This window comes from Mustelus asterias, chromosome 10 (genome assembly GCF_964213995.1).
Source record: "Mustelus asterias chromosome 10, sMusAst1.hap1.1, whole genome shotgun sequence".
Taxonomy (NCBI): Eukaryota; Metazoa; Chordata; class Chondrichthyes; order Carcharhiniformes; family Triakidae; genus Mustelus; species Mustelus asterias.
In genome coordinates, this window is record NC_135810.1 from 124,367,502 (window position 1) to 124,380,205 (window position 12,704).

At 47.3% G+C, this 12,704-nt stretch overlaps 2 protein-coding genes across 3 annotated transcripts in view; one reads left to right on the top strand and one right to left on the bottom strand.

Moving 5' to 3' along the window:
* The window catches only part of LOC144499965 (interleukin-1 receptor type 2-like), a 1,647,203-nt gene that overhangs the window by 288,593 nt on the left and 1,345,906 nt on the right, over positions 1 to 12,704 (bottom strand). The gene's annotated exons all lie outside the window — the stretch shown is intronic.
* Positions 1 to 12,704, top strand: part of pgm2l1 (phosphoglucomutase 2-like 1) — a 76,605-nt gene that overhangs the window by 14,321 nt on the left and 49,580 nt on the right. For both annotated transcript variants that reach the window (XM_078222624.1, XM_078222623.1), the window contains exon 2: positions 6,230 to 6,397. In XM_078222624.1, the coding sequence (XP_078078750.1) occupies positions 6,230 to 6,397 (168 nt within the window). The remainder of the gene's footprint in view (positions 1 to 6,229; positions 6,398 to 12,704) is intronic.

The following is a 12,704-nucleotide window of genomic DNA, read 5'->3' on the forward strand; positions in this document are numbered from 1 at the left end:
CCTCCGGGTGCTCCAGTTTCCTCTCACAGTCCAAAGATGTGCGGGTTAGGTTGATTGGCCATGCAGGGGTACTAAGAGGGTAAATATGTGGGGTTACGGGGATAGGGCTTGGGTGGGACTGTTGTCGGTGTAGATTCGATGAGCCGAATGGCCTCCTTCTGCACTCGAGGGATTCTATGAAACTCTTTAGGCATATGTCGGATATAAAGATTGCAACTGTCATTTCTAAGCACTCGTGTTGACCCGTTAGAGAAAATCTCCATTACAAGGGAGGAAGTGTTAGGTTTTTTAGGGAATATAAAGACTGACAAATCCCCAGGGCCTGATGGAATCTATCCAAGGCTGCTCAGGGAGACGAGATGAAATCGCTGAGCCTCTGATGCAAATCTTTGTCTCGTCACTGGACACAGGTGAGGTCCCAGAGGATTGGAGGATAGCTAATGTGGTCCCGTTATTTAAGAAGGGTAGGAAGGATAACCCGGGAAATTATAGGCCGGTGAGCTTGACGTCCGTGGTAGGGAAGTTGTTGGAGAGGATTCTTAGAGATAGGATGTATGTGCATTTAGAAAGGAATAAACTCATTGACGATAGTCAGCATGGTTTTGTGAGAGGGAGGTCATGCCTCACTGACCTGGTGGAGTTTTTTGAAGAAGTGACTAGAATGGTTGATGAGGGAAGGGCCGTGGATGTCGTCTATATGGATTTTAGTAAAGCGTTTGACAAAGTCCCTCATGGTAGGTTGGTGCGAAAGGTTGGATCTCATGGGATAAAGGGGGAGGTGGCTAGATGGGTGGAGAACTGGCTTGGTCACAGAAGACAGAGGGTGGTAGTGGAAGGGTCTTTTTCCGGCTGGATGCCTGTGACTAGTGGTGTTCCGCAGGGCTCTGTATTGGGACCTCTGCTGTTTGTGATTTATATAAACGATCTGGAAGGTGTAACTGGGGTGATCAGTAAGTTTGCAGATGACACGAAAATGGCTGGACTTGCAGATAGTGAGGAACATTGTCAGAGGCTACAGAAGGATATAGATAGGCTAGAAATTTGGGCAAAGAAATGGCAGATGGAGTTCAATCCAGATAAATGCGAAGTGATGCATTTTAGTAGACTAATGTAGGGGGAAGCTATACGATAAATGGCAGAACCATAAAAGGTGTAGATACGCAGAGGGACCTGGGTGTGCAAGTCCACAGATCCTTGAAGGTGACGTCACAGGTGGAGAAGGTAGTGAATAAGGCATATGGCATGCTTGCCTTTATAGGACGGGGCATAGAGCATAAAGGTTGGGGTCTGATGTTGCAGTTGTATAGAACATTGGTTCGGCCGCATTTGGAATACTGCGCCCAGTTCTGGTTGCCACACTACCAGAAGGACGTGGAGGCTTTAGAGAGAGTGCAGAGGAGGTTTACCAGGATGTTGCCTGGTATGGAAGGGCTTAGTTATGAGGAGAGATTGGGTAAACTGGTGTTGTTCTTACTGGAAAGACGGAGGATGAGGGGTGACCTAATAGAGGTGTATAAAATTATGAAAGGCATGGATAGGGTGAACGGTGGGAAGCTTTTTCCCAGGTCGGTGGTGACGTTCACGAGGGGTCATAGGTTCAAGGTGAGGGGGGGGGAGGTATAACATGGATATCAGAAGGACGTATTTTACGCAGAGAGTGGTGGGGGCCTGGAATACGCTGCCGGGCAAGGTGGTGGAGGCGGACAGACTGGGCATGTTTAAGACTTATCTAGATAGCCACATGAACGGAGTGGGAATGGAGGGATACAAAAGAATGGTCTAGTTTGGACCAGGGAGCGGCGCGGGCTTGGACGGCCGAAGGGCCTGTTCCTGTGCTGTATTGTTCTTTGTTCTTTGTTCACTCTGCAACGCCACCAACATTCGCCCCAACAATGGGGAACATCGCAGAACATCTGATGGGCAGCATGTTGCAGAATCTCTTGAAGTAAATAGCTGAAAAGAATTCTTGAGAAGTCCTGTATTGTTCTTGCAAAGTCTGTCAATGTTATTTTAGTGCTGAGTAACCCTGAACCTCCTCCCCATGGAACCAGCATTGCTTTGTATTTAAAAGTGTCTTTAACATGTTAAAGTCCCACAGAGCTTCACAGGCTTGTTGAGACATAAGAACATAAGAACATAAGAAATAGGAGCAGGAGTAGGCCATCTGGCCCTTCGAGCCTGTCCCGCCATTCAACAAGATCATGGCTGATCTGAAGCGAATCAGTTCCACTTACCCGCCTGCTCCCCATATCCCCTAATTCCCTTATCGATCAGAAAATTATCTACCTGTGATTTAAACATATTCAACAAGGAAGCCTCCACCACTTCAATGGGCAGAGAATTCCAGAGATTCACTACCCTCTGAGAGAAGAAGTTCCCCCTCAACTCTGTTCTGAACCGCCCCCCCCCCCCTTATTTTGAGGCTGTGCCGTCTAGTTCTGGTTTCCCTTCTAAGTGGAAAGAATCTCTCCACCTCTACCCTATCCAGCCCCTTCATTATCTTATATGTCTCTATAAGATCACCCCTCATCCTTCTAAACTCCAACGAGTACAGACCCAATCTGTTTAATCTCTCCTCATAAGCTACACCCCTCATCTCCGGTATCAACCTGGTGAACCTTCTCTGCACTCCCTCCAAGGCCAATATATCCTTTCGCAAATAAGGGGACCAAAACTGCACACAGTACTCCAGTTGCGGCCTCACCAGTGCCTTGTACAGTTGCAGCAAGACCTCCCTGCTTTTAAATTCTATCCCCCTCGCGATAAAGGCCAACATTCCATTCGCCTTCTTGATCACCTGCTGCACCTGCAGACTGAGTTTTTGCGATTCGTGCACAAGGACCCCCAGGTCCCTCTGCACAGTCGTACGATGTAATTTTTCACCATTTAAATAATATTCCAATTTACTATTATTTCTTCCAAAGTGGATAACCTCACATTTGCTAACGTTATATTCCATCTGCCAGATCCTCGCCCACTCGCTCAGCCTGTCCAAATCTCTCTGCAGACTTTCCGCGTCCTCCACGCAATTCGCTTTCCCACTCACCTTCGTGTCATCAGCAAACTTGAATACCCTAGATTCAGTCCCCTCCTCCTGATCATCTATGTAAATGGTAAACAATTGAGGCCCCAGCACCGATCCCTGCGGCACGCCACTGGTCACCAACTGCCAACCAGAAAAGCACCCATTTATCCCAACTCTCTGCTTCCTGTTAGATAGCCTATCCCCAATCCACGCCAACACCTTACCCCTAACTCCGTGTACCCCAATCTTCTGCAGCAACCTTTTGTGAGGCACCTTATCGAACGCCTTCTGGAAATCTAAAAACACCACATCCACCGGTTCCCCTCTGTCAACCGCACTAGTGACATCTTCATAAAAGTCCAGTAGATTCGTCAAACACGACTTTCCCTTCATGAATCCATGCTGCGTCTGCTTGATCGAACCATTCTTATTTAGGTGCTCTGTTATTTCCTCTTTAATAATGGACTCTAGCATCTTCCCAACTACGGACGTTAAGCTAACCGGCCTCTAGTTACCCGCCTTTTGTCTACTTCCTTTTTTAAACAGCGGCATAACAGTAGCTGTTTTCCAGTCAGCCGGCACTACCCCAGAGTCCAGCGAATTTTGATAAATTACTACTAATGCATCTGCTATTACCTCAGCCATTTCTTTCAACCCTGGGATGCATTCCATCCGGGCCCGGGGACTTGTCTACCTTCAGTCCTATTAGTCTACCAAGCACCACCTCCTTAGTAACAGTAATTGTATTAAGGATCTCCCCTCCCACCAACTCTCGATCTCTAATATTCGGCAAACTATTTGTGTCTTCCACCGTGAAGACCGACACAAAGAACTTATTTAAAGTCTCAGCCATTTCCTCGTTTTCCACTATTAAATCCCCCCTCTCATCTTCCAAGGGTCCAACATTCACTCTAGCCACTCTATTCCTTTTTATATACTTGTAAAAACTTTTACTATCATTTTTTATATTTTGAGCTAGTTTAGTTTCATAATCTATCTTTCCTTTCTTAATCACTTTCTTAGCCGTTCTTTGTTTTTCTTTAAAGCTTTCCCAATCCACTAATTCTCCACTATTTTTGGCCACTCTGTACGCATCTGATTTTATTTTAATACTCTCCTTTATTTCCTTCGTTATCCACGTCCGGTTATCCTTTTTTTTACAGTCCTTCTTTATCACCGGAATATATTTTTGCTGAGTACTTTTAAAAATCTCCTTAAAAATCCTCCACTGTTCCTCAGCTGTCCTACCTACCAGTCTGCTCGCCCAGTCTACATGCGCCAATTCCACCCTCATCCTATCGTACTCCCCTCTGTTCAAGCAGAGGACACTGGTTTGGGACCCTACTTTCTCACCCTCCATCTGTATCAGAAATTCCACCATATTATGATCACTCATCCCAAGAGGATCCTTCACAAGAAGATCCTTAATCCTACCTGTCTCATTGCACAGAACCAGATCCAGGATAGCTCGCTCTCTCGTAGGTTCTGTAACATACTGTTCAATGAAACAATCCCGACAGCATTCCAAGAACTCTTCCTCAAGCCCTCCACGTCCAATTTGAGTCGACCAATCAATATGTAGGTTAAAATCCCCCATGATTATTGCCGTTCCACTTTTGCACGCATCCATTATTTGCTTGTTTATAGCCCTCCCCACCTCCAAGTTATTATTTGGGGGCCTATAGACCACGCCTACCAGTGTCTTTCTCCCCCTACTATTCCTTATCTCCACCCACAACGATTCCACGTTTTGCTCCTTAGAGCCTATGTCGTCTCTCACTACCGTCCTGATATTATCCTTTATTAACAAAGCTACCCCACCTCCTTTTTCTACCTGTCTATCCTTCCTAAATGCCTGATAACCCTGTATATTCAGTTCCCAGTCCCGGTCACCCTGCAACCATGTTTCTGTGATGGACACTAGATTATATTCATTTGTATGGATTTGTGCCATCAACTCATTTACTTTGTTTCGAATGCTTCGTGCATTCAGGCAAAGTGTCTTTATGCCAGCCTTTATCTGGACCCGGTTTGTTGAAGTGCTACTAACATCTCCCAAGCCCTCTCCTCCTTTAGCTAGTTGTTTATTCACTATACTCCTGGCATTAGAGTAGACACCTCTCAATCCTATGGTCTGACTCTCCCCTTCTCTGTTCCCAGTCCACCTGCCCTCTTGCACTGCCTATAACCCTTCTCTGTTTGCGAGCTACCTTCCTCACTCTCAGTCACGTCGCTTTGATCCCCTCCCCTCAACCTATCTAGTTTAAACTCTCCCATCATTACAAAATGTAACACTGAGCCACAGAGACAATTGGACAGGTGACCAAAAGCTTGGTCAAAGAGGAGTGACACAAAGGAGGTTGAGAGTTGGAGAATAAATAATCACAGAGAATGCTGGAAATACTCAGGAGGTCAGGCAGCATCTGTGGAGAGAAAAACAGAGTTAATGTTTCTGGTTAATGATGAGCCATCATCAGCCTGAAGCATTGATTCAGTTTCTCTTTTCACAGATGCTGCTTGACTTGCTGAGTTTTTACAGCATTTTCTATTATGCAAATGGTATACCCTGGGTCCCAGGCCTGACGTGATTACCTTTGGCTTTCTAGGTTTCCTGTGTGGAAGTTGACCACCTCAAAGAATTCTTTGTTTTCTTGGGCAAGGAAAGAAGACAATGTAGGGTTAGGGGAGGTGCGGTTTGGGAAACTGGTTCTATTCTTTTCAGTTGATCATCTTGGGTTGTATCGCCTTAGATTATACCAACGTACAACATAATATCTAAGTGCATGTTTGCTGTGGCCATGTTTTTACTCTACTTCCAGTATTTCCAGTCTCCCAACTTTTTTCGATAAGCTCGTCTCTTATCGGGATGAGCTTGTTCTTGATCTGAGTTTTTATCAATCACTGTCTATGAATAGAGATGTTTTGGCAATTACATTTGCCAGAGAGCCAAAGATGCTAAACAAAGCATGCTGGGATACTTTGACCAATTTAAGCCATTTTAAAAAAAGATCATCTAACATGCGTTGTCGTTATCACATGAACTATTAGTGAGCTATAATCGGGTACGCTCGTGTAACTGCAGTAATGAGGCAAAGAAACTAGTTTATTAACTATTGTTGGGCAAGTGATAAACCACCAACAGGCCTTTTTGCTATTTTGCACATATCAATGAGTTGATTTGAAAATATATTTTCTTGTCCCCAGAATCCTAAGACTAAAGCTGAGATTGAGAAGTTGCTGAGTGATGGGAAGAAGAAGGAACTGCGTGATCGTCTGTGCTGCAGAATGAAGTTTGGTACCGCAGGGCTGCGTTCTGCCATGGGTGCAGGTTTCTCCTGCATTAATGACCTGACAATCATACAGTCTACTCAGGTGAGGCTGTGAATACTTGACTGGCTTTGGTGATTCCATATAGGAAAGAGCAGGGGAGTGTGACTAATTGACCGGGTGGGGAAAAGAGATGTCATAGTTGTGCATGATTATGTTCTTGTCTCATACTGATGTGCACATCATGCAGCAAGAGACTCTGAATAGTTAATTGTAAGGAACAGAAACTATTATTTCACCTCTTTCCCTAAAAAAAACTTCATTCGTAAAATCTCTAAAGGTACATTACGGTACAATTTAGATGTGGCTGTTCACATAGTGCTGCTAAACGCATTAATTTAGGTTAAATATAGTACATGACATTTTAGGGTGCCTCAATCCACTTAAGATAAATAATGCACCTGCATTTACCTTTGCATCTAAACATTTTTTGATACATACACTCTGGGGAATTGTTGCAATTCCTTGGTATGCAAGGGTAGGAGGGCCAGTCACATTGAACCTTGGCAGTAACTGCACCAAACTTCAGTAGATCCCCTGCGCTGTAGTTCTGGACCTTTGTGTCAGTCTGCAATACTTGATCATGGACATTGTCTTGCTGGAATGTGACGGAATACTCTCCACTTGCTTGGATGGGTGCAGCTCCAACAACATTCAAGAAGCTCCACACCATTCAGGACAAGCAGCCTGCCTTATCCTTCCACAAACATTCAATCCCTCCACCACCGACGAGCAGTGGCAGCCGTGTGTACCATCTACAAGACGCACTGCAGGAACTCACCAAGGCTCCTTCGGCAGCACCTTCCAAATCCATGACCACCACTATTTAGAAGGACCAGAGTAGCAGATGCCTGGGAACACCACCACCTGGAGGTTCACCTCCAAGTCACTCATCATCCTGACTTGGAAATATATTGGCCGTTCCTTCACTGTCACTGGGTCAAAATCCTGGGACTCCCTCCCTGACAGCACTGTGGGGTCGACCTGCACCTGAGGGACAGCAGTGGTTCAAGAAGGCAGCTCACCACCACATTGTAAAGGGCAACTAGAGATGAGCAATAAATGCTGGCCGAGCCAGCGAGGCCCACGTCCCACAAGAATGAATAAACTTAACACTAACAAGTTTCAGGCAGCTTCCACCAAGTTAGTGGCTTTTAAGTAATGTTAACGTTTGTCTGTGGGAATAGAATTTTGTTTCTTGGCACTAATTGACATATCAAAATGGTCTGCTTGTGCAAACTAACTCAGGATAGATCATGAGTGTGTGTGAGGCAGAGAGAGTGTGTGTGAGGCAGAGAGAGTGTGTGTGAGGCAGAGAGAGTGTGTGTGAGGCAGAGAGAGTGTGTGTGAGGCAGAGAGAGAGTGTGTGTGAGGCAGAGAGAGAGTGTGTGTGAGGCAGAGAGAGTGTGTGTGTGAGGCAGAGAGGGTGTGCGTGTGTGAGGCAGAGAGGGTGTGCGTGTGTGAGGCAGAGAGGGTGTGCGTGTGTGAGGCAGAGAGGGTGTGCGTGTGTGAGGCAGAGAGGGTGTGCGTGTGTGAGGCAGAGAGGGTGTGCGTGTGTGAGGCAGAGAGGGTGTGCGTGTGTGAGGCAGAGAGGGTGTGCGTGTGTGAGGCAGAGAGGGTGTGCGTGTGTGAGGCAGAGAGGGTGTGCGTGTGTGAGGCAGAGAGGGTGTGCGTGTGTGAGGCAGAGAGGGTGTGCGTGTGTGAGGCAGAGAGGGTGTGCGTGTGTGAGGCAGAGAGGGTGTGCGTGTGTGAGGCAGAGAGGGTGTGCGTGTGTGAGGCAGAGAGGGTGTGCGTGTGTGAGGCAGAGAGGGTGTGCGTGTGTGAGGCAGAGAGGGTGTGCGTGTGTGAGGCAGAGAGGGTGTGCGTGTGTGAGGCAGAGAGGGTGTGCGTGTGTGAGGCAGAGAGGGTGTGCGTGTGTGAGGCAGAGAGGGTGTGCGTGTGTGAGGCAGAGAGGGTGTGCGTGTGTGAGGCAGAGAGGGTGTGCGTGTGTGAGGCAGAGAGGGTGTGCGTGTGTGAGGCAGAGAGGGTGTGCGTGTGTGAGGCAGAGAGGGTGTGCGTGTGTGAGGCAGAGAGGGTGTGCGTGTGTGAGGCAGAGAGGGTGTGCGTGTGTGAGGCAGAGAGGGTGTGCGTGTGTGAGGCAGAGAGGGTGTGCGTGTGTGAGGCAGAGAGGGTGTGCGTGTGTGAGGCAGAGAGGGTGTGCGTGTGTGAGGCAGAGAGGGTGTGCGTGTGTGAGGCAGAGAGGGTGTGCGTGTGTGAGGCAGAGAGGGTGTGCGTGTGTGAGGCAGAGAGGGTGTGCGTGTGTGAGGCAGAGAGGGTGTGCGTGTGTGAGGCAGAGAGGGTGTGCGTGTGTGAGGCAGAGAGGGTGTGCGTGTGTGAGGCAGAGAGGGTGTGCGTGTGTGAGGCAGAGAGGGTGTGCGTGTGTGAGGCAGAGAGGGTGTGCGTGTGTGAGGCAGAGAGGGTGTGCGTGTGTGAGGCAGAGAGGGTGTGCGTGTGTGAGGCAGAGAGGGTGTGCGTGTGTGAGGCAGAGAGGGTGTGCGTGTGTGAGGCAGAGAGGGTGTGCGTGTGTGAGGCAGAGAGGGTGTGCGTGTGTGAGGCAGAGAGGGTGTGCGTGTGTGAGGCAGAGAGGGTGTGCGTGTGTGAGGCAGAGAGGGTGTGCGTGTGTGAGGCAGAGAGGGTGTGCGTGTGTGAGGCAGAGAGGGTGTGCGTGTGTGAGGCAGAGAGGGTGTGCGTGTGTGAGGCAGAGAGGGTGTGCGTGTGTGAGGCAGAGAGGGTGTGCGTGTGTGAGGCAGAGAGGGTGTGCGTGTGTGAGGCAGAGAGGGTGTGCGTGTGTGAGGCAGAGAGGGTGTGCGTGTGTGAGGCAGAGAGGGTGTGCGTGTGTGAGGCAGAGAGGGTGTGCGTGTGTGAGGCAGAGAGGGTGTGCGTGTGTGAGGCAGAGAGGGTGTGCGTGTGTGAGGCAGAGAGGGTGTGCGTGTGTGAGGCAGAGAGGGTGTGCGTGTGTGAGGCAGAGAGGGTGTGCGTGTGTGAGGCAGAGAGGGTGTGCGTGTGTGAGGCAGAGAGGGTGTGCGTGTGTGAGGCAGAGAGGGTGTGCGTGTGTGAGGCAGAGAGGGTGTGCGTGTGTGAGGCAGAGAGGGTGTGCGTGTGTGAGGCAGAGAGGGTGTGCGTGTGTGAGGCAGGGAGAGGGTGTGCGGCCTTTTGTGGTTAATATGGCTTTGGAGAAGGCCTGTTTCATGCTTCATTTAAGATACTTATCGTAAAATTGTTTTCCATATTTTACTAAATTCTTGATTCAACTTCATTGCAAATAACGAACATAGGAAACCCTTGACTCCACCTGAACAGAAGCTCATCAGTTTATGGGTTTTAGAACTGGTGTGTCTTGGTAGTTGATCTGGGATCACTCTTTTTTTGCATACAAGTCTTCCTGAACTGAATGCCATTCCGGTGTTTTTCTCAGTTTCTGTAAACTTGAGCTCTGATGTTAGGATCCTAACTTACACCAAGTCCCATTTCTCATCACCCCTGTGCTTGCTGATCTACACTGACTCCCAGTGCAGCAGTATCTCAATTTTTAATGTTTTTATTCTTGTGTTCAAATCCCTACATAGTTTTGCACTAACTCTGTAACCTTCTCCAGCTCGACATCCTTCTTGTGATCTCTGCACTCTTCCTATTCTGCTCGCTTGAGCATCCTTGATTTTAATTCCCCACAATTGGTGGGTATGTCTTCAGCTGCCGGGGCCCCAGATACTGGACTTTCCTCACAAAACCCTCCCTCTTAGTCTTGTTATCTTGCTCAAATAAAAGCAAATGACTTGTCAAAGCAGATTTGACAAAGAGTCATCTGGACTTGAAACGTCAGCTCTTTTTCCTTACAGATGCTGCCAGACCTGCTGAGATTTTCCAGCGTTTTCTCTTTCGCTTGTCATCATGCTCGTTCACTCTCTCTTGCTCTCCTTTAAAACATTTCTTAACATCTACCTCTTTGACTAAGCTTTTGGTTTACTGTACTAATATTTCATTGTGTATCATAGTTCATTCTCTCAATAGTTGGTATTCACTCCTGAGTCTGAGGTTCGTAGGTTCAGGTCCCATTGCAGGACTTGAGCACAAATATCAAGGCTTACACGCTGGTGTAGTACTGAGGAAGCACTACTTTTCACATGAAACATTGTACTTTTCTCCTTCTAGAGTGGATGCAAAAGATCCATGTCATTTTTTAAAGAAGATCAATAAATGTCCTGGCCAATATTTATCCCTCCATCAACATCAAAACAGATACATAGGAGCTTATTATGTGCAAATTGGTTGCTATGTTTCCTACGTTACAACTGTAACTACACAAAAAAGTACTGACTTCCTTAGTAAGTGTGCAGAAGACTGTGTGCCAAAGAAGCAAATCTGTTTGTTTCACAACCGGAAACCATGGATGAACAGGGATATCCACTGCTTGCTGAAGTCCAGGTCTGAGGCATTCAAGTCAGGTGGCCCTGACCTATACAAGAAATCCAAATATGATCTACGGAGATCTATCAAAGATGTGAAGACAGCACCAGACCAAGCTAGAGTCCCAGGCTAGCCACACGGACTCCCACTGAATATGGCAAGGTCTGCAAGACATAACAGGCTACAAGATGAAGTCATGTAGAATCGCTGGCACCAAAGCACCCCCTTCCTGATGAGCTCGATGCATTGTATGTCCGTTGTCAGCAAGAGCATGCTCCCGGAGGCCTCGACTGAACCTATATCCGAGGTCACCATCGCAGACGTCAGAGCAGTCTTCTTGAAAGTCAACCCATTGAAAGCGACTGGCCAGGATGGGGAACCTGGACGGGCATTCGGATCCTGCGCTGACCAGCTGGCGGAGGTATTCACAGACATCTTTAAACTCTCTTTACAGCAATCTGAGGTCTCTACCTGCTTCAAGAAGATGCTCATCATCCTGGTACCAAGGAAAAGCCAAGTAGCATGCCTTAATAACTGTCATCCGGTGGCTCTGACATCCATCATTATGAAGTGCTTTGTAAGGTTAGTCATGGCACGAATCGATTCCGGCCTCCCAGATTGCCTGGGTCCATGACAGTTTGCCTATCACCACAACAGACGCCATCTCTCTGGCCCTACACTCAACCCTGGAACATCTAGACAACAAAGGCACCTATATCACACTCCTATTTATTGACTACAACTCAGCCTCCAACACCATTATTCCTACAAAACTAATTTCCAAACTCTGTTGCCTGGGGCTGAGCACCTCCCTCTGCAATTGGACCTAGACTTCCTAACCCACAGACTGCAATCAGTAGGGATAGGCCACAACACCACCTCCATGATCATCCTCAACACCGGTGCCCCACAAGGCTGTGTTCTCAGCCCCTACTATACTGCTGATACACCTATGACTGTGTGGCCAAATTCCCCTCCAACTCGATTTTCAAGTTTGCTGATAACACCATCATGGTGGGTCGGATTTCAAACAATGACGAGACGGAGTACAGGAATGAGATAAAGAATCTGGTGAACTGGTGCGACGATAATAATCTCTCCTTCAATGTCAATAAAATAAAGGAGATAGTCATTGCCTTCAGGAGGACATGCCCCTGTTTATATCAATGGGGACGAAGTGGAAATGGTTGAGAGCTTCAAGTTTCTAGGTGGCTAGATCACCAACAACTTGTCCTAAGCTCACGAACGCCTCTACTTTCTCAGAAGGCTAAGAAAATTTGGCATGTCCATTATGACTCTCTCCAACTTTTACAGATGCACCATAGAAAGCATTCTTTCTGGGTGTATCACAGCTTGGTATGGCTCCTGTTCTGCCAAAGACTGCAAAAAAACTACAAAGAGTCGTGAATGTAGCCCAGTCCATCGCACAAACCAGCCTCCCATCTATTGACTCTGTCTACACTTCCCATTGCCTCGGAAAAGCAGCCAGCGTAATCAAGGACCCCATGCATCCCGGACATTCTCTCTTCCACCTTCTTCCGTCAGGAAAAAGATATAAAATTCTGAGGACACATACCAACCAACTCGAGAACGGCTTCTCTGCTGCCATCAGACTTTTGAATGGACCTATCTCTTATTAAATTAATCTTTCTCTACATCTTAGCTATGACTGTAACACTGCATTCTGCAGTCTCTCCTTTCCTTCTCTATGAACGGTATGCTTTGTCTGTATAGCACACAAGAAACAATACTTTTCACTATATTAATATATGTGACAATAAATCAAATCAAATTCATTAGCCGAGACATCCAAGGATTGTGAAAGGCACAATATAAGTGTAAGTCTGCATTTTATGTGCCTAGGTGTCAATTTTTTGTTTTGGTAACACGCTGGGACATCTAAGATTTA